The 24,154-nt window shown below is 39.5% G+C and overlaps 3 protein-coding genes across 9 annotated transcripts; 2 read left to right on the forward strand and 1 right to left on the reverse strand.

The window, feature by feature from the left end:
• The first annotated feature begins 38 nt into the window (after positions 1-38).
• LOC124301002 (cilia- and flagella-associated protein 206-like) lies at positions 39-4,411 on the forward strand. The gene is made up of 13 exons (XM_046755577.1): positions 39-178; positions 251-422; positions 498-681; positions 762-931; positions 1,016-1,265; positions 1,364-1,493; positions 1,582-1,689; positions 1,758-1,860; positions 1,988-2,055; positions 2,117-2,265; positions 2,358-2,456; positions 2,531-2,663; positions 2,724-4,411. Exons 1-13 carry the CDS (start codon positions 53-55, stop codon positions 2,934-2,936), a joined length of 1,905 nt encoding a protein of 634 aa, XP_046611533.1. The 5' UTR covers positions 39-52; the 3' UTR covers positions 2,937-4,411.
• Positions 3,968-9,117, reverse strand: LOC124301606 (upstream activation factor subunit spp27). 7 transcript variants are annotated; one of them, XM_046756896.1, is made up of 5 exons: positions 8,965-9,117; positions 8,105-8,195; positions 6,628-6,926; positions 5,852-6,090; positions 3,968-5,737 (listed from the first exon to the last, which is right to left on the reverse strand). In XM_046756896.1, the coding sequence occupies exons 1-5, from the start codon at positions 9,005-9,007 to the stop codon at positions 5,621-5,623; spliced, it is 789 nt and encodes a 262-aa protein (XP_046612852.1). In that variant the 5' UTR covers positions 9,008-9,117; the 3' UTR covers positions 3,968-5,620. The 7 variants fall into 7 exon arrangements, with proteins under 7 accessions (XP_046612852.1, XP_046612850.1, XP_046612845.1 ...); XM_046756894.1 differs by having other exon boundaries at positions 5,852-6,093; XM_046756889.1 differs by having other exon boundaries at positions 5,852-6,093; positions 6,622-6,926.
• Positions 9,118-12,164: 3,047 nt separating this feature from the next.
• Positions 12,165-23,058, forward strand: LOC124300212 (uncharacterized). The gene is made up of 8 exons (XM_046754028.1): positions 12,165-12,699; positions 13,138-13,245; positions 14,452-14,597; positions 15,439-15,598; positions 15,714-15,870; positions 19,354-19,503; positions 20,041-20,506; positions 22,046-23,058. The coding sequence occupies exons 1-8, from the start codon at positions 12,480-12,482 to the stop codon at positions 22,325-22,327; spliced, it is 1,689 nt and encodes a 562-aa protein (XP_046609984.1). The 5' UTR covers positions 12,165-12,479; the 3' UTR covers positions 22,328-23,058.
• The last annotated feature ends 1,096 nt before the right edge of the window (positions 23,059-24,154 follow it).

The following is a 24,154-nucleotide window of genomic DNA, read 5'->3' on the forward strand; positions in this document are numbered from 1 at the left end:
TTGATCAAACGAGGTGAATGTGAGCTGGTAACGTGATTTCAGTATCAAGCCAATGTCTCTCACTGCGAATATGTATCCAGAAATGGAGAACAAAGTCAAGGCATACTTGATGGAAACGATTGTCAAGGATTGCAAGGTCAAGGAATGCGACGTGTCGAGTGATTTCATTGACTTTTTGGTACGCAAGTAAATAAACGTCAGTTTCGATTTAAACTCACGTTCGGTTTGTCAATCACTTTACTATTCTCAGTTGGACCTAGTGCTCTTGAATCCCGAATATGACTTCGTCAGAGAAGATACGTGCCAAACAGATTTATCGAGCATCGTCTCCGCCGTCACAACCAAACTTACGGACCAAACAAGACCGAGCCTGGTCGTCCTGAAACTTCAGCTGTACTTCAAAAAACACTACGTATCCAGAGGTGACTGGGAATCGTAAAATAGTGTATAAAATTCGAATAAGTAAAGCTGAAAATATTTTCCCTCAAAACCATCAGACGAGGCGATCCTGAAACACAGAAAATGCCTTTACACAAAAACGGCGCCTCTTTTGCGGGAAATTTGCAACGCGACATTGCAAAAAAGCACAGAACAGGATGCCGAGAAGTTGTACCAAAAAATGGTGATATTTATCGTTCTGCTAAGCGGTCTCGGAAATCCTTCGGTACCGGGAGTGTTGAGGTGCTTACTGTATAGAGAATTGAATGTAAAAGTGCATAATCTTGACGCTAATTGGTAAAATAATGTTTAAAAATTTAAAGGGAGGCCAGCGCCGCGCTGCACAGCGTCTACCGCATTTCCGAGGTGAATCACTTCGTCACATTGCCCTTAGAACGGAAAGAAGGACAACTGACGGAGCTGATGTTGATAGTTGCTGGCATCCGGCTGTTCAACCGAGATTTGCAAAGAGGCGGAGAGGGGATTGACGATCGTGAGTAGAACCGGTGAATTTATAGTTGCCGATTTACCTCCTCGTGTTTCTCCCTTTTCCGCCAATCATCATTGTATTCCTCAGTGCCGAGCGTTCTTCAGGAAGCAATTGCGAAGACTCAATCCTCGACGATGCACGTCCTGGAAAAGATAATGAACAAGGTGTATAATTTTACCGCAGCCATAGACCGGACGATATGCGCTTCTCTGGAGAGAGAAGACGTCTGTTCAAATGACCCGAACCCGTCGCATTGGCCACCCGAAATCACTTTTGATCACGTTGAATGGGCCGTTCAAATGCTGGCGGCGGGTCGTCAACAGGAAGTATATATTCGGTCAGTTGAGATATGTATAAGTATGTAGACGCAAGTACAGGAACCATATGATACTAGACGAAAATTTGACCACCCACGATACAATTTACCTTCTGCAGGAAATTACTGGACGACATCGAGCGCTGTGATTGCAACGTGAAAGGTCTCATGGAGAAACTGCAGGCTCGTTTACTCCAACTACACGGTGCTATTCACTGCAGGACTGCGATTCCCACTGTCGAGATATACGTAAGAATCAAAGTTTTATTGCACTAAAAGTAATTCGGTTGGTAGTGATTTACCAAGGGATGAAACGCGCTATATATATCACATTCAGCCCCAGTTCATCGACCTTGCGAACACCTGGATGCAACTACAGGATGAGGTCGTGGTTTTGAGCAGCATCAATACGTTTCTCTGGGAGCTACAGTCGATGACGATAAACGTAATGGCAACGTTCCAAGATTCCTTCTCAACCACGAACGAATATAACGTAAATTCGCAATTTTACAGCACGTCGATACCTTCGACGATGCGTTGCTCAGAATGTTGATCGATGACGGTCAAGTTCTGACCGATGCGGAGAGGCTCGAGGAACAGATGGGAAAAATGATAAGTAATGGATTGCAAAAAGTATTAACGAGTTATTTTCATCGAACGTACTTCATGATTATACTCTCCATATTCTTGACCATTAGTAGCATGTCGAATTCATCGAAATCAGGTGCAAATTATTCTTCCAGACGAAACGGGGGAGTGCCAAGTATTCTACCCCAATATCACCAAGGATTTCGATCAAATTCACGTGGAGGTGAGTATGAGGTATGAGTACGTTTGGAATTTTTAGGAAAAAACCACGGTCCTGTCCTTAGTACCTCGGGTTCTGCGCGTGGAGCCTTGCCGAAGGAATGGGTGCCTTGATTCCGGGAAACCCGAACATCGGTGTGCTCAAGTGGAACGGAAAGTACTTCGCGTTCAGCTCCAGAGAAGCAGCTAGTAAGTTCGGAGTTGATCCGGAGAGGTTCGTAGTGCATTCGTAATTTCATGCTCTGTCGACTCCAGTCTCTTATAAATCGCAATCCAACGCATCGAGTTCTTCCTCTTGGTGCACAGATTCGTCAACGGGACGGTAGAATTCGTGTACAATCATCCCGAATACGTAAACCTGCTTCAAATGCACGACGAAATCAAACCAGCGAAGGCTCAGACCATGTAAGAACCCGACTTTCTCCAAATTTTAAGTTTTGTGTTAAGATTCTTCACCCCTCTTCACAAATTTTCGCCAGGTCGGAGACAAACTCGGATCCCAAGGTGCTGCACGACCAGGAAGTGCAGACAGTTTTGCACCCGTTGGAGTCGAATATTGTCAAGGACTACACGTTCAGTACTTGGGAATATAGACGAAGGGCGCTGCAGCTGGTAGGACAGATAATTTTTTTTAAATCTACATTGTGGATTTGTAAAATAAATAAATTTCAGGCGAGTATTTGTCAACGAGCTACGCACAGTACGCAGACTTACAAATCACACTTCCGCAGTAGCGTTTACACGCATGCGGCCCCGCCAAGAGATCGGGAGGTCCAAACAATGCGCGATAATTACGCTAATACTACTAGATTGAAAAATTTTATTTACGGATTGCGCGGAAAACGTGGCGATCAGCAACATGTTGTCCAATTTGAGGACGCGTGAAAGTCCCTCGGCTCTTGGCTGTAAAACAATTATTGATCAATAAATGTGTTCGGTGAAGAAAATTACGGAATGGATTCGTTAAATTATTATCAAGTTCGAAAACTTCTGTAATAATATGAAGGGCAGTATTTTTTTACCAAACAATGATTTCTGATATAATTACGAATCGAACTGCGAATTTATACCGTCAATATAAAAATAATGACAATAATACTCACAGAAGGTTTCTCTATTTTACAATTCTCCGTAGCTTTGTCAATACTTCTGGCCTGGACATTTGTTCGGTTCCAACAACAGAAACCAACCCTTACGAGTCGCTCCTTACTTTGCACCTTCAGAAATATTTCAATCAGTGCATGGTCCCGGGAAATTTGTCAATTTATTCCTGATGTCTGGATTTTCTTGCAACACTTTTGAATACGGCACCGAATTACATTTGGGAATACAAATAATTTACTTCTAAGCACAGCGTAATGTTATGAATGAGATGAAAGAAAATTATAGAATTAGGATAATTTGCGAACACTGTGAGATAAGTACAATAGATTAAACCTAATGAATCTAATGGTACGATAACTTAATTAATGTGAAACACCGAATTCATTTACGTCTCGATCTGATTATATACTTGCAGTTGTTCAGGTTTAAAAAACAGATACAATAATCTTCGTCGAGGAGACCCAGCGACTACAATATAATGAGACCTGATATTGATCAAACAAATCTGCAATGTCGTGATGCAATTATTAAGCAGCTCCTGCATTTTTACCTCTCCACGAAATAAACCAATTGAAAGATTGTCGAACTATTGGTCGAGTGCAAAAAAGGAACAATAACTGTATTTCGTAAAGGGATAAATGGAACAGAGGCGCATAAATGACAGAGAGCAAATTTAAAAAAAAATGAAAGCAATATTTTAATCGGGCAATGTTTTCAAATACAATTATAGTACACCGCGGGTTGTTCATGGCTTTAGAAAACATAATCAATATTACTTTTATCCTTCCATAACATTATTCGTATTTTTTTTCTTGTTTTTTTAAATCATTTTTTTCGTTTTTTTTTCTTCTCATTCTTATCTTATCTTATATTTTCCGTATTAGCGCTTTCGTTATTTGCCGGCCTAGTTAGCAAGCTGATTTTGTTCTCTTTGCTTTTGCTAGTATCATGATTTAGGCCAGCGTAAAATTACATAATTTATGTTCAAAATACACGGATGGTTCTGTACTTAGTGAGGTACAGCCGGGCAACTATACGAATGACTTCATAATTAGAACGTACATACTTCAACTCATAATCCTATTTTTTCTTTTTATATATTTATTTATTCCTACTCAAACGCCGTGCAGCAACATTTTTTTTCTTTCTCTTATCGCGTCACACATTTTGACTTAAAACTTGTTTTTTCGTATATGTAAATCATGAATCATCATCAGTTTTAGCATTCCATTGAATCTTATACGTTAAAGGTCAATTTTTTACACCAAAAAACCTACATTACGACGATAATAATTAATTAGTAATTACACATTAATATATAGTTATAATTAATATTCTTTCAATGTATAATATTACTATTATACAGAAGAAGTACAGAATGTCGATTTTCATTTTTTCCCCTTTTGTATAGTTTTTCAATTTCATTAATTTTCCTCGGAACAACCTATCCTACCTTGAAGACTCATCAATGTCAAAATATAAAAAACTTCCTTGTATTGTTTTTCTTCTCACTTTTTGAATGCAGTTTATGCTGTATTATCAAATTCAAATTGTCAACAACTAAATTAAATTTACACACTGATTAAAGGTATCTTTTCCCTAGATGAATAAATTTTCTATTTGTCAATTAATCAATTTCTACATGATTGTACATCTAATGCTTCTTCAATGCAGAGCTCTCGTGAGTGAATAATAGCATATCCCGAAAAAGAGAGAAAAGAAACCTGATTCGAAGTCCGCAAATTAGATATTTTCCCATTCTACGGTATTAAATAATGTATAATATTGTATAATTCTTCTCTTGTTAATATTACTGAGTGGGAAAATGAAATAAAAATTCATGAAATTGAACATGTATAAGAGTTACCGGAAGAAGAAAAAGGCAACCATTGAATGTATACTTGTAAAGATCTTGACTCGGAATATGATGCAATGTAAAAACTGCTTACTGACTACTGCAGTGAACGCAGACATACTTTCGATCGTTCACGTACCCCTTGACAAGAAACCACAGCAAAGTTATAGATAATCTCTAAAATTCATAACTAAATATTGCATAAGTGATTCTGTGGCAGCAAGAGAATGAAGTTCAATAGAAAATTAAATATATATCAACATGATTGAGTGAAAAATTCATACAAATTCTTGCTTGAGTTGAAGTTCTCAATTAGAGAAATTGACTCTGTTTAAATATGTTTTTTTTTTTTTTTTTTTTTTTTTTCACGAGTAATGCCCATAAACCACTGCAGATGAAATAGTTTACCACTAAAAGCTTTGCGGGTTCTTGACGGAATCAATAGTTTATGGTGGTAAGGAGGGTCTGGTGTTTCGACACTTTAAAACGATGTTCGGTATCACGTATGGGGCGTGTAGTTATGACCGGGATGATGAAGAATTACATGAGATAATCATGTGTGTTTGTTATGTGGAATTAATAACCTTCAGAGTTTGAACAGCTGGAGCACTTAGTCTACGAAGTGATTTTTGAGGTACTTCATCATACCGAAGGTCCTAAAGCGCTTAACCCCGATAACCTTCAGCAGTTCCTCGTCACAGATCGCGAACTGCTTGTTCTTGGGATCCTTAAAAGAAAAAACATTTCATAATTGAATTAGCTAATCTGATACACAAAACCATTAACAAAAACTGATAAGCGACCAAAAAAAGATGATCATGAAAATAACGACAATACTCACATAAAGGTTTCTCTCTTTTATGATACTCCATACTTTCTTCACCACCTCGTGCCGCGCCATTTGCTCAGCTCCGACAACAGAGGCCAACTCTGGGGAAAGTGTAACGGCACGTGTGTAACCACCACCCTTACCTTTCCCAGCTCCCTTCTTGGCACCTCCTGCAGCCTTCTTACTCTTTCCCCAGTCTTCATCACTGTCGCTGTCAGATCCCTTCTTCTTTCCCTTCTTGCCTGGTTTGCCTGCTCCAGAAACATTTCAACGAACGATTAGCTATGAGAAAATGTATCAACTTATTTCTGACATCAGACCTTTTGTACAATATTTCTATCTCGAATAAAAAGTGGAAATAAAAATTATGGGATCATACTTGAAAATCAAAAAATTCTTACTAAGCAGACTGTCTATGGAAAGTTGTTCCAATTCTTCAATTTGTTTAATGCACTTCTGTACCGTAATTCATCACTATCCTGTGATAAATATTCGAAAAGCAATAGTAATGTTCAAGTTTTACTCAAGTTTTGAGATCGACTCTGCTACCCTTGTTCGCAAAATTCATTTTATCGGAAAGAATATACTTGTCAGATTTTAGTACAAAGGTATGTTTGGATCAATTGGTTCCCTAAAGAAGTAAAGATATTACCACTTGACTCGATATCGTCAACTTGGTCAGATGCATAATAAGATCTTATTATCTTATAGATAAGGATCTGATTAAGTTGACAATAACAAGTCAAGTGGTAATATCTTTACTTTGTTGACTTGGAACTTACTGATACCTTTCTTGGGGGTAGGCTTGGGTTTTTTAGGGCTGTATTCTTCGTCGCTTGCGTCGTCGTCGCTGGCGCTTTCCTCATCATCTGAAGATCCCTTCTTACGTTTGGTAACAGTTTTCTTAGCTGGAGTACGTTTCGCAGGTTTCTTCTCCTCCTCCTCCTCCTCTTCTTCTGAACCTTCTTCCTCTTCCTCTTCGCCTTCTTCTGACTCTTCACTGGCGGCCTTGCCCTTCTTATTTTTTTTTCCACTGTCCTGTTTTTCTTGAAGACACTCCATCACCAAATCGTCGACCTCCTTCTTTCTATAAATATAATTGAACATTCACGTTTACAGTTACCATTATTCATCTTTCTCTTTTATTTGAGTTTTTCGAAATTCATAGATCTTGTATCATTTGATATAAATATAGGAAGTTAAGAAGAGAAGAAATGCATAAAACAGGAGTTGTTACATAAATTGTTGGAGGGGGAACGAGGTGGTAGCTTAGCAAATTTAACTCCACGCAGAGTCCCTCTCTTTGCTCTTGGACACAGCGTGCAACTCTTGAACATTAGCTGATTGAGCAAGTAAGTGCACTGCATCCTTGGAATAAAAAAAGGTACAACTCTGGAGAAGCTGATGTTTTGAATAGAGTTTAATCAACTGACAAGAGTTGAAAGGAGATGAGGAAAATTTTTATTACAGTAAAATAAATTATTGATTGTCTAAATTAAACACAGTTCGCAACAAATATACGATCTCGTGCATCGATCCCTATTTGAATGTTATTAGGCTAATTCTAGAATACGCAAACTTGTACAAATTTATCGTCGAAAAGTAAATAAACAGGTTTACAAGAAAGCCTGAAAAAATTTACATTGAACATTTTGGCATAGATTGTAAATTATTGTTAAGATCCCACATATGTTGATGACGAATTCGTATTCGCAATCTGTTACTCGGCAACGGTAAATAAAAACGGAAAACAGTCGATTCAAGCGGAAATTCAATCTGCACAATTAAATATGTGCTAATGTTATATCCAGTGTACAGAATGCAAAACGAATTTCTGCGAATACGGCAATTTCGATTAGCCATACATGCAAAACTCTTCATTGCATATTTCTAATAAGCGTAGAATTGGTTGAAAAAAAGTATTTCAAGGTAAAATTCTTGGACCGCTATCAATATAACGAAACATAACGACAAAGAGAAATGGAAAAATAATGTTAACGCGAAAGAACAAAATATAAAATAACGTCAAATATTAAAATTGCTAATTGTAATCGGTTTTCTAATTTTTCAAAACAAACTATTCAATTCAAAAAGTAACGCTCTTATTTATTTAATTGTCTATAATTAAGAAAATTACAGAATGATATATGGTCAAACGACCGAAACATATCCTATAAAGTATGCAGGAAAGGTTAATAATAGGAAATATCTAAAAATAATAATGATCAGGTGCATCAAGTCGCGGTTGTTATTTGTTGTGTTTACCTGTCGGTTAAGTCGACATCGAGTTTCTCCTCGATCTGTTGCCTGACTTTTTTGGCGGACATTGTCGTGAGGTCGGCATCCTTCAGGATGGCTGCAACAATCGACCCGAAATGAGATAAGTAAATACACACGAAGCTGTTTCGAACAAATGCATAGGCGGACCCGAAGAGCGTCGGCTGGATTGACAAGATCGAATATATAATTGGCCGAATATTCGTTGACGCGGCGTCGATGCGGGAGTAACAAGAAGCAGCATTGGTGGCTTCGTTGGTGTTTTGGAAAAACTCAGAATGAATAAGAACGAGACTAGGGGGGGTTAAACGGCACCGTCGACGAGAGAAGCGACTGCATTGCGATAATAAAAACAAAGCACGGGGTAGGGATCGGGGTGGGTAAAGTAAAATGAGAAAAAAAAAAAGAAAAAAAAAACAACAATCCTTCTCTACTCTTGTGGAAGTTTCGGCGGGGCAGAACGCGGCCAATCAACGCGTCACACGGCAGGAGGACGCACCTATTATTTCGATTTCCGATGAAAATTGGCGATATCTGGTGTTCGAGCTGATGACGGTTTAATGAAGGCAAAAATTCTACTTCATTTCGGCAGGTTCAGGTTCCCCGTGCGATGTACGAGATACGAGATACACTGGTGGAACGTTACGCTATAGAATAATGGCTGGCTTGGGTACGCCATAGCCGTCGTGTCTCCGCGCCAAGTCCGTCGGACCAAGAGTAAAATGCCCGATTTCCACCGTCGAGGCGTTTATATTCACGGAGAAAAAATCTCTCCCGATTTATTTCCGGCTCGGTTTTCACATCGGCACTCGACCTAGCCCGGTAATTTCAAAGATACGACGACTTACCGGTGATTTCCTTCCTCAGCTCGTCTTTGGAGATATCGGCCATGGTCGTGTGTTGCGTCGTGCGTACTGCTACTAACTGAGAGACTAAAGCCGGCTGGCCTCCTGTAGCGTCGAAGCGTACAGTCGCGGCCCGCCATAGCGGCCAGCGCTAACCGAGGGCCGAACTTTGACGATGCATAACTTTTTTCCTGCAACCCTAAACGGCTTACAACATTGACCGAATCGTGTCAGTTTTTTATTCTCTACATTTTTTCCAGCATGCCCCGTGGCCAATATTGTGATGTATCATCACGATTTCAACATTTTTAGACGACAAGGTGTACGATTTTTGGCCGGGACTATTTTATCGCAAATCGGTCAAGCTCACTGTTTATTTCTCCATAATATTTCATATAAATTTATTCCAAATAAACGGCCAATAAACGTTTTGTATTTTTATCGAATTTTTCGCCGGTTTATTTTTCTTATTTTATACCCAGTTTATTTATTTACTCGTTCTATCTCGGAGGTGAAATGCCGCCTCGCGCATTTGAACAATCCAATATGGCTGACCCATTTTTCCCGCTTGTCGATAACTTCTCGGCTATCCTGTAGGGCTGGTCATATCGTCGGGATTGTTTGATCGATGATTCGTCTGCCTGGGTATGCGCTGCGTGTAAAATCCGTCAATTACGAGACGTAAAATGAAAAACCAACTTTTGGAAATCAATAATATCGCATGTTTTTCACAAAAATATCGTGTTCCCTCTCATTTGGTCAATGGCATCCGGTTGACGGTGAAAATAATTTTCCGAACTCAATTTTCGGCATGAAAAAAGCACAAGGGAAACATAAATTCCGGGTTTGAATAACGGATTATTTTTATTCGCCTCTTCTGATACGCGAGGGGCAATTTCTTTGTTAGAATAACCAGCGTTGTTTATCTGGTTACTGATTTGACTCCTCAGATATTGATATTTCCAAATAGCGGTTACTCGTCACTTTTTCCGCACTGCCATCCTAAAGCATAGCACGCAACTACGCGTCGATCAATACTGTTTTTTATGGTACAAATTCACCGCCGATAAAACAGTTTTCACTGAATTCACCGTCGCTAGGAACACCGCGGTAGTTTTCACACGAGCGCTTTGAAGTTGGAAGTCGGTACCGCGGTAAAGCGTTGAACGGTAGCGCTGCCCTGGCGGCAATTTCAGACGTTATTCGACCCGCAACGCGAGATTTAAATTTAAATAAATAATAACCGCTTTCGTTGACGCGCTTTCGGAAATTAATTATTGATTATAATACTAGGTTTAGGCATGATAATCAGACTCCTCCGTTAATTTGATTTCGATTTTCCGAGTACTTCTCGGAATGATTATCAAGTATGTAAACTCCGACTATGCGTGCCCAGTCAGTGAAACAGGATTCCAGTTACAGGTTTGTGACATCTGACACATTGTGAATGAAATTAATTATTGTTTGCTCATATTGCCCGCAATGAATGAAATTACTATCGATCATATGACATATAATCGTTGCGTTGAAATTTACGTGATTTGTCGTGAGTATCTAGGAATCGTATAAAAAAACTGGTCTCAGAATATTTATTACAGATAAAGTGGCAAGAAAATAGAAGAGAGAGAGAGAGAAAACGGAACTTGCTTAATAATTGAGAATATTTTACGGACCAATAATTTAATGTCAATAAATGTAATCCGAGGTACGGCGTATCCAGGCACGAATCCAGGACATACTTGGGGGGAGGATAAAATTGTCAAATAAATTTTATAAATATGAAAAAAATTCTGTATTTATGACTGTAAAAAATACTGCCGTATTTAAACTTTAAACCACGGTTTGCCTTCATCAAAATTATTGCTGAGTACTTTTTCAATAACTAGGACTTGACACAAATTAGTACTAACAGCCTTGACCCAAAAAAATTGTACCAAATCCCTCCGTTGATATTCAAGTGACATTTATACAACACAAATGTGTTCTTGTTTTTAAATTTTAACAAGACCTTTAGACAGATTTGTTTTAATGGTTAAGATTGAAAGGAAAATTCTGAAGTCACAAAATAGAAATTTTTAGCAAGGCTTGTGCGTTACAGAAGCAAAAGGTAAAGTAGAAATAATCGGTTTTTAAAATCATATAAATTGATCAAGGTCCAAAGTTTCTCGGATGTTTGTTTTTCCCAAAAATCAGGTTTTAGTGACGCACCCCAGTCGTGGGTAGCGTTTAATCAGCTTTTGCGAGATTACTAAGAATCGCTAATTTACAGTAAATTATTGCGATTTCGAAATCCCTGAACAACTGTTGAAACTTCAAGATTTTTATTGATTTCGCGAATGTATTTCAAAGTAATGTACAACGAACGATGAACCATTTTATCAAATTAATTTTACAAACTCGTTTTCATGGAGCAGTTATATTGCAAGAAATATTTTTTTATACTCAATTAATCGATTATTTATATGAAAAATCGATCGAAATAATAATAAAAATATTGATGTCACCATATTTTACACTATTGAGATAGTTTTAAAAAGGCCATCTAGGGGGAAAAGCGGAGTAAAAATTCTCCTTGCGAATATCGAAGCAATCGACATTCGAAAACACGCGTTGCCTCGACGCCGAAGAAAAATAATTACACATGTACGAGTCTTTGGGGGGTTGGAGAGATCCCCCCCCGCCCCCGGGTACGCACCAGTATACGTACCAGAAAACAAGAATTCGAATCGTGCTAATTTCTTCGCGTAGTATATAACATTGATTTATTTAATTACCTGCATTGATTTCACGAGCTGTCTCTTTGTGACTTACGTAAAAGTACTTGTGCAAGAAACGTATACAAACTTATTATACATTTCAGGCTTTCCGCCGATCCGATAACGGAGTTACAATAAGCTCATTAGAAAAACGGTGCTCAAATTCGATGCGGCAGAGGTATTTACCCGTAATTTTCTACGACGTTTTTATCCGAATCGAGTTACTCTTTACAAAAAATCCTTGTTTAAACCCACGGCGATTAACGCTAAGATCATCATCCCGCCTTATTTGATTTATTTAAAAAAAATCCTCGTCTATATATGACGGTAAACCGATACAACGGCGGGGTGAGAACACCTTTTTGCCCTTGACTAAAACCCTAGGAATACAGTGTTGAGGGTAGGCAGGCTTCCGTATAAAACTAAGGGAGTCAAGAACAAGGTTGTTAATATCTCGCGGACCTCTCAAGGTCCCATTTGGGTGGTTCGTGAAAACAACCGAGTATAAAAAAGTAGAGAAAAAACGAAAAAAAAAAAGAAAAAACGTCGAGGGTCGCTGTTCCCGAAGAACTCGAAGATATCTGATCGGACGATTAAAAAAGAAAAATCACGTGCGACTTATCGAAGGTTTAATGCGGTAAACGAAATAATCGAGGTGTCAATTCGATCCCCCGTTACAGAGACGAGGAGAAGAGTAAGAAAAAACACACAGTGAATGGTGGGATATTCGAGTGTTCGGTGCAACAATCGTCCCCGATCGAAATGTTCAAGATTAGCAAATGGCTCGTGATCCTCTTTGTCGCTGCAGCTTGCACATGCGGAGCACGCACCGAATGCGACGGCCGGGCTCAGGTGTCGCTTTTAACCGGAATCCACGAGGATGCGGCCTGCAAACGTGTTTCAAGCCGTGGCGTGCTTCTCTACGAAGCTTCGAAACTCCTCCTGGAACAGTACAACAGTAAAACGAGCGGCTTTAAGCTTGGTAGGTTATGTTGCTGGGATCCAACATGGCGCCGATAGTAGATCGGCAGTCGGAGCTCGTCATTTTAGGTCAATTGCCGGATTCTCGAGTCACCGGAAACCTCGCGCAGCCTGCTAGCCGTTTATTTTGTCGAAATCAATCAATACAGAGTGAAAAGTGGGATAAACAATGAGGTTTATTATTAAATACGGGTCACGTGGTGCGCCGTCTGACGCAATATGGCGTCGTTCGATATCCGGCCTCTCGCGGTGGTAGATTAATTAACGGCTATCTTCGAGGGTTTTTAAAATACCGATAGCGAAAAAAGTTTACAGGACGTTTGCAAGGGATGAAAAGTTGAATTTAATTTCACCGCTGAACGGTTTCGATACACAAAATAACACACAAAATTTTCGACCAATGATTCCCAAATAAATTTACTATCGTTATTTTCAACAGAACTTGCGGTTGTCGACACCTGCGGCAGCGTTGGTGGAGCTTTGAAAGCCGCTATAAAAGCCCTGGTCTCTGCCGATCTCAGCTGTCTTCAGCCACCGCATTACCTAGGTCAGTTAAAACGTGTCTATAATCAACGATCTCACAATCAGTAAGTGCATACCTACAGACGCTGAACGTATGACACAGTGATTAGATCTAAGGGTAATTTAAAACCTGTGCAATGAATTTTCCCTAATAGCCATTACGCAAAAATAAAAAAAAAAAAAAAGTGTCGCTTTTGCAGGGTATAAAAACTGATTGGAAAATCGCAATGAAACTTGGTATGTATACACGATTCTCTTTCTGCTGGTTTTCCGGTGTTGACTGCAAAAGTCATGCGCTATGTTACGAGACAATATATCAGCAGATCGACTTTACATTTGAGTTGATGGTTAAATTTCTGTCAATCAATATAACACACGTTCTTGTAATTTTACCATTCAAACCGTCTTATTAACAACAAGCAATTTTCACGTTTTCTCTACTTAGCGCGTACATTGAAAAATGATCGAATTAGCCGAGAAATTTCTTTTTTATCTATCTTGGCTCTGAAATCTAAGGGATGTCCCGTAACTTTCCTGTACGGTCTACACCTGCATCCATAATTTTCTCTTTACACCGGGAGAATAAAAAATGTTTTTCTCGCTCGTGACTTGGAAGCTGAAATGCAATGTACATGATTTAACGATCGTGGATAATGATTACAGGTGTATGCAAGGGAATTATTTGTTACTATTCGACACAAACGACAAAACTTGGCCAAGGACGAGGGCCAGCCTTTCTCTCTCTCTCAAAAAAAAATGTATATTATACGTCTCTGGTCTGTAATTGCACGCTAATTCCGGTAAATCGTTATGGCAATTCGCATTCTCGTACACAATTGTACACAAAAATTGGATTCAAGTCTGTTATGCACGATGCATTGGAGTGTGCAAGGGAAGGTTAGCGTCGATGGATATTTTCAACGTATCAAGTATCGTTCAGATGTATAATCTTAAGATGTATAACAAACTTCTTTTGAAAAGGGAAAAGAACCTCTGACATGGGTAGAACCTTGTAACTGTTGTACGGTGCCGGGAAATCCCCGAGGAGAAATAACCAACGTTATTTAAAACAGTGGGCGCAAAAATGAGCGACGGAACGGAGAAAGAGAATGCAATTTCTGCGTTAATGTATTATAAAATTTACAAAGCAACGATACACGATATACGTCTGTATGTAAATGACAGACTGTCGTGCGATAAGTTAATTTAAATATAGAATGATGGATTACAGGCATCATAGGACCGGATAATCCGACGTATGCCGAAGCCGTTCAGAAGGTAACTTCCGTTCTCCGGGTCCCGCATTTGGTTAGAAGACCGTCGAATTCCGCATTCCTTCACCATTTGGCAATGGAAAACAATTCTCACGTCGTTCAGGTATTAAAATTACGGTGAATTGATTCGGTAGATGAGAAAGAAACGAACGGTATTTAATCCTTTAATTTTTTATTTTGCTACTTTTTGTTTTTTAGACTACTCTTTTTTGGTTCTAAATGGTCCCTGAAATATTTCTGATTCTAATAAAAAACATACTTTTTATTTATTTGTTCATTGCAAAATAACATGATAATCTGTGGGCTAATTTTTGCAAAAACTTAATTTTTTTTTATAAAGCTTTTTCTTGTTGTTTTTGTTTAATGAAATGATAATAAAAATACTATAATTTATGCACTAGACCGAAACTAACAATTGTATTTACTGATAAATTTCATTTCACGAGTTGTTTGTATTCGAAACTGAAGAAAAAGTTGTGTAATTTTAGAAATTCAAAACGACGGGATCGATGAAAAACCGGAATATATATGTATAAGCAAAAAAAAATAATTTTAAATTGAATCCGCCGTGTCGAATTTTCAAATTTTTAACTCAGACTCGTAATCCAGCGATCTTAGAAACCGTCTCATACAAAGTTTTATCGAAATCAAATAAGTTTTTGAATTTACGTTCTCCATATTGGATCCACCATTTTGAATTTTCGAATTTCGAGTTCAGATTCGTAATCGGTGACGTCAATCGTCCGTTTACAGGAAATTTCAAGCGAATGCGCATGTAAGCAAAAATGTATGCACAAAAAGGTTAATTCTAAACTCTGTCAAAGACTCGTTAGTCGTGAAAAACAAGTTTTCGGAACCGAACCGAGTGTCGCAACTGATCTAATTAATTATGAACGAGGTCAACTACAACCTTGCGACGTTTTTATTATTGATAAAAACTACAGGGGGTCCTAGAGGTGGTGGAAAGACTAAAGTGGAAATCGTTCACGCTGGTTACGTCAGGTGACAAAAACGAAGACGACGCCCGGAATATCGCGAAGAAATTAACGGCCGAAGCGATATCGAGAGAATTGTGCGTGATAATTTACGACAACGAGGACGGAGGTGAGATAAAAGTCGGAAAGAGAATAAACGAAGAGTGATGCGTTCATTCCCATTCACCGTGAATATCATCGAATGACTTTTGATGCATCTATTGATCCTAGAACCCGATTTTCAGACTTCACCACGAACGTGATCCACGTCGGAAAACCGGACGATGACTTTTTCGCCGGTCCGACAAACGCTACGGTGATCGTTGTCAGCGAAGGAAGATTGGAGAATCGTTTAAGCCGCGTGAATTCGACTAACACGATAATACTTGTGGAGGACGACAGGTGAGGTGTTTAATTCCGGAATAATTCTCACGCGGCGAATTCATTGATCTATCCGTGACAATTATCCGTACAACTTGGTTAAAAATATGAGTACATAAACACGGCCAGATAAGCGGGGACAATTACCGGAGCGATTGCGGGAATTTTATACGGCGATAATCCGAGGTGGGAAAATAAATTGACCGTAACGATCCGAGCAGAAAATTGCCAAGCCGTCACGCATCGAGTAACATTTATCGTGCGGTTTGTCGATGCAGGGCTAATGCCACGGAATTACCATGTTCAGGAAATTCTATCACCGATCATTAGGTATGCGGGACAGGGTACGAAATCACTTGTAATTACATTTGTTGCTAAACCAGTCAACGAGATGCTGCGTCGGAAGGTGATAAAACATTTACAAATCGCGAGAAATTGATGAAAAGCTTTTTTTTTCTTTTTTTTTGTTAACCCGATCCGTAACATCCGTTGCAGACAATTCGAACGAATCAACGGACTTGAAATAATTTTAGTTAATTAGGATGCCTAATTTTATTCCATGTTTAAAACTGTCAGGCCTCGAGTTAGGCTATTGAACGTTATTTTCCAGCAGAGATTCGTTTCCTCGAGTGACAAAAAAAAAAAAAAAAAATTTCACGTTCATTTGTGTTATATGATACCCTGACAAGGAAACACTTGAGATTAGTTGTTATATCCTTTGATCTTTTACGCATTCCGGAAACGATAGAACGATTAACCTTACGTATACGAGTACAAATATATTCTAACCAGCAGCTTAACGTTGTAGATTTATTTAATTATAGATAAAGAAATTCACGCACGCCTTGTACAATTTTATCTTGTCAATGAGATCATTGAGTGCACGTAAAACATACGCGCGGTGAAAATATACCAGCAAGGTTAAAAATCGCAATTACAGGCTGGAAAATAATAGGCAATTAATACCTGTCTTGTAATAACGCGAACAATTCCGCGCCATCGGACACGGAATGTGTTAATTGTTACTAATCGTTACACATCTTGCAACGGTGAAAGGGATTGTAATTGATCGATGCGCAATCAAATGAAAAATTCATGAGGATCGAGAGGGTCGCGTAACTTATCTTGCGGTGTTGAGATCGCGTGAAAGCAGTTTCTGTTTCTGTGATTCATACTTTACAAGCCTATCATTTAAGTGTATTACACTGTGTATCACAGTTGGCTTCGGCGTTACGCTGGAATGATTGAGTAGAAGAATAATGAAGAAAAGGAAGTGTCTATTAAAAGCACGGAATTCACCGGAGGATCTTAATTAATTAACAAAGTAACTGTCGGCATGTGTGGAATTTCTCAAGGAATTCACGTTTTAAATTTATGGTAAAGACATGCATATTCATAAAAATATGCGGCTGATTGACGACGATTTCTTTACACATTAATACTAATACCTTCGATATTAACATAGTACCTGTATTACTATCTGACTGTTAATTTACAAACAACAGCCCGCGATTTTTCCGTAAGAAAAGAAATGTAAGAAAGTTTGAAAAATGAAGAGTGTACATGGAACGTGTGAAGTGGTGAGAAGAAACGAAGATTTGAGTGTGGTTGTTTTTCTTTTTTTCTTTAGCTCGATCGAACTTTGTGTAAAAACGAATTTCTTTCTACGACGGATTCCAAATTCCAGTCTTATTTTCGAAATTCCCTGAATTTTCCCAGTTTTATAGATTTTCACTATGCGTACGAACCGTGAGTTTTCATCGGCCGACATGTTTTTTTTTTTTTTCAAACCATTTAAAAGCTCTCTTGTACCATGTTACATGAAAATATGACAATTTTTTTTTTTTTTTTGAATTCTAAACCATTATAATGGATTCACCATTACAAACTTTGAAAGTTTGACCTTGAATTCATTATAATTCGAAAATTTTAACATTTTGGATTTCGTGAATCTGACCTCAGATTCGTGATTAGCCACTTAAAAAAACCTTCGAGTATCAATTTTCACAAAAACCCAAATGTTCTTAATTTTTTTTTTTTTCTCAACATATTCAATACGCCAAATTTAAATTTTGGAAATCCGACTTTAGATTCGGGATGAGCGACCTAAAAAACTTAGCGGTAACAATTTTCGTTCAAATCCATTAATCCATTCTCAATACATCATCGTTTTTATATCATTTTTTGGAAAGTTTGTGATTTGCATAATTGAAGAAGTACCGAACCGATCAACGCCGAAATCTAATCAGTTCTAAGTTTGGAAAAGCCGCGTCGATCGAGACCAATATCGTCGAACAAAAAAATGATCACACACCGAAACTCAACTTTTAATTTTCGGGGTGATTACAGTAACTACGTTCTTTCCCTGAAAGCAGATAAACGGGCAGCCAAAAAATACCAACCGCGTGAACTCGGCAGTCATTTTTTGCGCAATCGTTCGGTACAGGTGGAAGTAAAAGTGTGATAAAAAAAAAAGGAACAAAAAAAATTACAAGCGAAACCTTGTATACACAAAGAAGACCTTGTTCTCCTATCGGGGTGAAAGCTAAACTATAAAATTATACCAATGAGTAGGTCTAGCCCTGCAGACAACGTTTCGTCCACGTGCTCGCGATGCCGTGAATTCGTTCTTCGAAGGAGCGACGAGTGCGTTTTGTCAAAAAAATTCTTTCTCGCAAATATACTCCCAGCTAGGTAGGGTATTTCATACGAGTTTCGAGTATGATAATGCAGAGAAACAGCGCTTCAAGGTTTTTCGTCCCGGCTCTGTAACGCGACGTCGATGGTGTAGGGAGGCACGTTGCACATGTTCGTCAACTGTGTGGGTACACAAGGCATTACACTGTACGGTAGTAATAGGCCTATTTAGAAAGACATGAACTTTCAAGAATGAGGTATAATAATGCAGGCCCACTACAGAGAGGAGGTCGGCAATCGAAGTGCAACCTTCGGGTATAAAGAGAGTCGGACCATAACGAAGCGAAGGAACGAACGCCGGTGTAATACGGCATTCGAGGATCATGACAAAAACTGTATTATGATAAAACATTCGCTCAACTTCCCACTGAACGTTTTCTGTGTCATGCATATTCTTCTGGCATCAAGGTCCTCAGCCTCGATCCTTTTTTCACTTGGTTAGCCGGATCCAGTCGCTGCTTCGTATGCTTGGGATAAAGACTCCGCGACCACCTTTTTGGCACTCACCATATTCATGCCGACTTCCTCAATTACTGGGCCTGGGGGTCAAAGCTTGGAAGGATCGATATTTCGAACGGACTGAAAGATCAGTAGTCGTTCCGATCAGTGACACCTTCGAAAATCGAGACTTGGAACGATTCATCTTTCGATATTTCATTTTCGAATGTTTGACATTTCAAGTTTTCACCCCCCACCCAATTCCTCAACTATTCCAGTATTCAATACAGCCTTTTTCCTCGTCGCTCCGCTCTTACTCTCTTTACCGCAGTTTTTTCTCTCTTCATTTTCCGATTTTCTCTTATCCAGAAACGAAACGACCGAGTTGCAGACCATGGTCGAAAAGTCCAAGTGGTGGAACGGCGACGGGACGGGAAAATTTGACCCTGATGACATGACGGAGGTCCGCTGGCTTCAGGACGCTATCGACGTTTACGGAACGGCTTTGGACTCGATTTGGTATGTTAGCGGTTTGTGCTAAGCCACAATTTGTATAATCGACAAAGAGTCGTCGGTGAGTGCGGTTACCAGCTAGAAAGACAGACATTGTTTTCCGAACGAACTCAGTGGGTGATGATGTTTCGGATTTTCGGGAACTGATATTAATTCCTTACCGTATTCGATCGAAATTCGTATGTCCAAGATTGCGCGAAGTTGACTCACCGTCACTCGGCTCCGAAACCACACAATGGATTATTTTTACAGCTTCCAGTGTTCGGATGCAAATATTTTTGAATGGTCCGGACTGCGTTCTAAGAACGAAATAACGTCAATGGAGCACAGTCGAAAACAAATGATTCCATGATTCGAAACACGCGGGACTGCGAATAATAACGAGAGCCAGGCTTATGACTTTGGCTTAGAAGGCTTGTTACAAATCAGTCACACTTGAAACGGTTGTTACGGCACTCGGATGCCTTTTTCAGGATTTACAAACACCTTAGCAAATCGATGTCAGGAACTATGTTCAAATAACGAAAACTCTCTTTTTTACAGCAAGAAGAAGAAGTGCAAGTCCCAGGTGAACTCTGCGGACTGGATGGAGATGATATCGAAGGTTCTGGCATCTCGTAACGTGGAGACGGTTTCGGAACCTCGGGGTTTCAAGTTGTTGGTTAAGATTCGCGACGGAGGTTTGAAGACCTTGGGTAAAATCAACGTCAAGCGTAACGTCGCGAGGATATCGTGGAGCGGTAAAGACGGGGCAAAAGGCCAAGGAAAGGTCGAAGAGAAGCGGAAAGGTAAGGGGACGAATGAGGAAACGGAAGATGACGAAGACGAGGAAGAGGAGCAGGATACGCCGGATGAGATTGAGAAAATTGCTGAAAAGGCGAAGAAGAAACAGATCGCGAACCTCGACTGCGCGTCCAACCTTCACGAGGCCAAACTGACCGAAGATGAGGAGGACCACGCTACCCAAATCGTGGTTGCCGAAATGGACGACACTGAGTGGTGGACGATGGTGAGAAAAGCGAACGATCGCTATTGTCACCTTTTCCATCCAACTCACGTCCCCGATACTGGGCCGATTTAGGGTCAAGTGACTGGAGCAATTCTTCTTACAGCTGACTTGAGAATCTGACTGTATGTACGGGTATGGCCAATATTGGGCAACGTCATCCAATTACTTACCGCGGAATTACGAGTATGAGCTTGACCGCAATTTCATGCGCCTGTACTTTTCCCCACTTTAAAACTCTCCTGCAGTTCTGCTCGAGTTGTAAAGATACGTCCAAAACACGTTCGTCTATTCTCGAACCTCGAGTCTTGCCGCAATTAACCTCGAGACCTTCGTTGCTCCAATTGAGAAACCGTGAAACAATGCTCGAAGAAAGAGGAACAACGAAAATGTCTTTCTCTTCTCCAAAGTTTTCCCTTCTAGTCAACATCGATGATTAGCTTAGCTTGGACTGTTGCGATTACCGTGAAAGTTACAGGTGCTTCGATGCTTCGCTCTTGGGATTCCCGTTCATCTGTCAGAGTGAGAGTAGGAATAACTTGACAAACAGACAAGAAAAAAAAAAAAACTGCGAAGGTGGGAGAAACAAGTGTCGCGGTCACTTCTCGGTTACATTCATCACGTGGAATATCCCGGTCCGCAAATCTTCACATCTTATGACCGTAATAGAGTTGGGGGTAAACGGTGCTAAGAACTGAGATAATTTATAAGCTACTATGAACTTTATATGTAAAGTCGTCGCGCGGAATATCAAGTCTTGAAAAAATACGACCTTGACAGAACCCATCAAGCTAGTAGGGATTAATCATGATCAAAAAATGGGCATGCAGCAGACCTACCGTTACCGACCGAGCAAACTCACTCTCTTTCTTTCTATATTAAATAAACAAATTAATGGAAAGAGTAAAAATTTTAACGGTGCATCGCTCTTTCGTAGCGGGATTCGGGAAAGTTACTCGTGCCCCAAAAATCGTTAAAAAAATGTGCAGCGTTCCTTGGTTGGCGTGTGAGCATCTTTTATTTACGAAATTATTGTAATTTCCAGTTCTCGTCTAACGACCTGAATATTATATGAGAACAGTCTCAAGGTGACTCATTTTACTCTTCATTCTTTCCTGAATTGCGCAAAGTATCTCAACTATGCACTTTTTGGCCCCTGAAATTGCGGGAAATATTGGAATAATCATACATTTCTTTTACCAATTTTCGGGATATAAGTAACCTTCCTGAATTCCGCTACGAAATAGATATTCACCATTCCGTTCGTTTGTTTAGTCAATATAGGAAGAAAAATAGATGAATTTGCACGGTCGGTAAAGGTAGGACTGTTACACGCTCTTAAATTTCACGCCTCAGAAAAATTGCGGATCAACCGATAACTCGTTGGAATTAAAACGAATCTTGGCGAAATTTGAACCGCGACTAATTGTAGTCGGTTTTGAGCTTCCCGATTTTTTTCAGAACTTTCGATCGATTTCCAGCCGAGCGATCGGCGTTTTTGCGCTGGCTTCTAAAGTGCGTTTCTCCCATTTTTCCACGCAGGTGGGAACGGTGAGCGGAGTCGGAGTGGCGATGTTCGTAATCGGAATCCTTGCTGTCTACATAGTTTACACGAACATTCGAGGTCCGCGAAGTCCGAAGGGTCAGACGACGTCAAGTCGGAGATACAGCCTCGAGGGTGACTCGACCTTACGAAGGGTTGGCAGCGACAACGAGATGCCGGTTTCCGGTGGCGGACGGAACCAGAGGCAACCGCAACGTGCCCAGAATTCCACACACCGAAGAGACAGCATCCGAAGCAGCATATCCGACAGAAGTGTCTGAGTCCAGCTGCCGTTATTTATTTATTTGTCAAATTATCGTTGATTATATTCTCAAGTGTACACCGTTACGCTATCAAATTTTTATCCCCGTGTTTATCTTCGTCAAACAGCTACAGCGTATTAATCAGTTGTTGAGAGTGCATTAATTGCCGTCGTGCAGGATGCGGAACAACTCGGACTGATAATCATCTTGTACATTGACCTGTGACCCTTATCGTTTTATGATGTTCAACCGTTAAGTCAAATGGCTTTATCTTACGGGTTTTTTTCCGACAGATTTATAACTATTTTTTCCAAAGATTTTCATCCCTGAATGTATAACGAATTTTTCAAACTTTCTACCGTATCGCAACTATTTTGGGTTACATTGCGACACTGTTATTGGTTACTTGAATCGATCCTTAATTCTGTTATCTGCAGTTTATTTATTCGCCTGTTTGTTACATTTGTCGCGATTTTTAAGCTGTATCTGGTGAAAATCGACGATACGTAAGTTATTTTTTATAATTATTCGGCAAAGTATTGATAAAACGAAACGTAGAAAAAAAAAGACAGAACAATGCATATTAATGATTGCACTGGAGATCACGTCTGTCCGCAAGCTCGATCTCTATAGCTATTATAGACGCTATGCACTGGATTGAAATTCGCCTAGAAATGTTAGAAATAATGAATAAAGAAAAAACGAAAATACAATCACCAGTTTGGAAATAAAATATTTTACAATGTTAACCGTGATCTTTGCATGTAGATGAATAAATAATAGTATATTAATTTTAATACGTTGTAAAATTGAGTAACGATCAACGCGAGCGCGCAGCGTAAAACGTAACAAATTCAAAAGTGAAAAAACAACAACACAACAACGTTAAAAACGCGGTGATGCCGAATAGTTATGACGCCGATATTGTTATTGTCCCTAATTAGTTCAATGAAAAAATTATTCAAGGTCGGTCGGAAGATTGACGAACCCGCGCGTTGCGTTACAACGATATATACATATACACACACCGAGAGTTTTTCTTGAAAGGCACTGATCAGGGAATTTCGTGTTGGACATTTAGTGGCCACCCTGAATTCAAACTCGTCTAGTTTACGAGCGTGGCCAACTTCGTAAAAATGTTACCAGCATGGCAGGCGAGAGGTTATGGTTGACTGTTACTAGTCAGCCGGTCGATTCTAGGGATTTTTTTTTATTTCTCGGCAGCAAAGGTTAGCTTCAGGCCACGAGCAAGGATGTCAGCCAATCAGAATTGGGCAATTTGAATCGCGCGGGCTACGAGCAGGTTCTTCCAACAAAAATTCCCAGTATACGTATGTAGATAGAGGCAGAAACGCGGATGTGGCGTATTAAATTGTAATGGCTGATAAGCTCTTTATATATTCTATCCGCTATTGTTCTCGCCACTTGACCCAATCAAAAGAGTCGTTACTTAACCATCGTCAAAAGACTGCACCGAGCCTCGCAATAACCGCGCTGTTATGTTGTACATAATTTTCCTCGCTCATCGTTCATAAAATCTTGACTATTTGTTATTTTGCAACCGTCAATTTCGGCGTTGCGAATAAATAACAGCTATCTTCTTTACTCGCGGAACAAGCAATTTTTGCAAAAACGTCAAAAAAAAAAGAAGGATTCAGCGAAGATTAAAAAATAACCGACGAAAAATCTTGCCAAAAAAAAAAAAAAAAACTGTGGAGATAAATCGAAAGTCGCAAGGTTTGGCATATTTGTGAAACTTTCGAGACGTCATCTTTTTTCCAAATTTACTGGTTGTACATTATTAGCCAAACTTTATATCAGATAACGATTCATTTTTTGATCTCA

Source organism: Neodiprion virginianus, chromosome 3, assembly GCF_021901495.1.
Source record: "Neodiprion virginianus isolate iyNeoVirg1 chromosome 3, iyNeoVirg1.1, whole genome shotgun sequence".
Taxonomy (NCBI): Eukaryota; Metazoa; Arthropoda; class Insecta; order Hymenoptera; family Diprionidae; genus Neodiprion; species Neodiprion virginianus.

Excerpts from the sequence above, each read along its gene's own strand:
- LOC124301606 (XM_046756888.1), bottom strand. The coding sequence starts at position 9,101 with ATGGCGGGCCGCGACTGTACGCTTCGACGCTACAGGAGGCCAGCCGGC. Across the intron at positions 6,927-8,964 it reads GCTGAGGAAGGAAATCACCG|AAAGAAGGAGGTCGACGATT; the intron begins GTAAGTCGTCGT and ends TTATATTTATAG. Across the intron at positions 5,738-5,851 it reads TAAAAGAGAGAAACCTTTAT|GATCCCAAGAACAAGCAGTT; the intron begins GTGAGTATTGTC and ends TTTTCTTTTAAG.
- LOC124301002 (XM_046755577.1), top strand. The coding sequence starts at position 53 with ATGTCTCTCACTGCGAATATGTATCCAGAAATGGAGAACAAAGTCAAG. Across the intron at positions 1,266-1,363 it reads CAACAGGAAGTATATATTCG|GAAATTACTGGACGACATCG; the intron begins GTCAGTTGAGAT and ends TACCTTCTGCAG. Across the intron at positions 1,861-1,987 it reads ACAGATGGGAAAAATGATAA|ACGAAACGGGGGAGTGCCAA; the intron begins GTAATGGATTGC and ends TTATTCTTCCAG.
- LOC124300212 (XM_046754028.1), top strand. The coding sequence starts at position 12,480 with ATGTTCAAGATTAGCAAATGGCTCGTGATCCTCTTTGTCGCTGCAGCT. Across the intron at positions 12,700-13,137 it reads AACGAGCGGCTTTAAGCTTG|AACTTGCGGTTGTCGACACC; the intron begins GTAGGTTATGTT and ends TATTTTCAACAG. Across the intron at positions 14,598-15,438 it reads ACAATTCTCACGTCGTTCAG|GGGGTCCTAGAGGTGGTGGA; the intron begins GTATTAAAATTA and ends TAAAAACTACAG.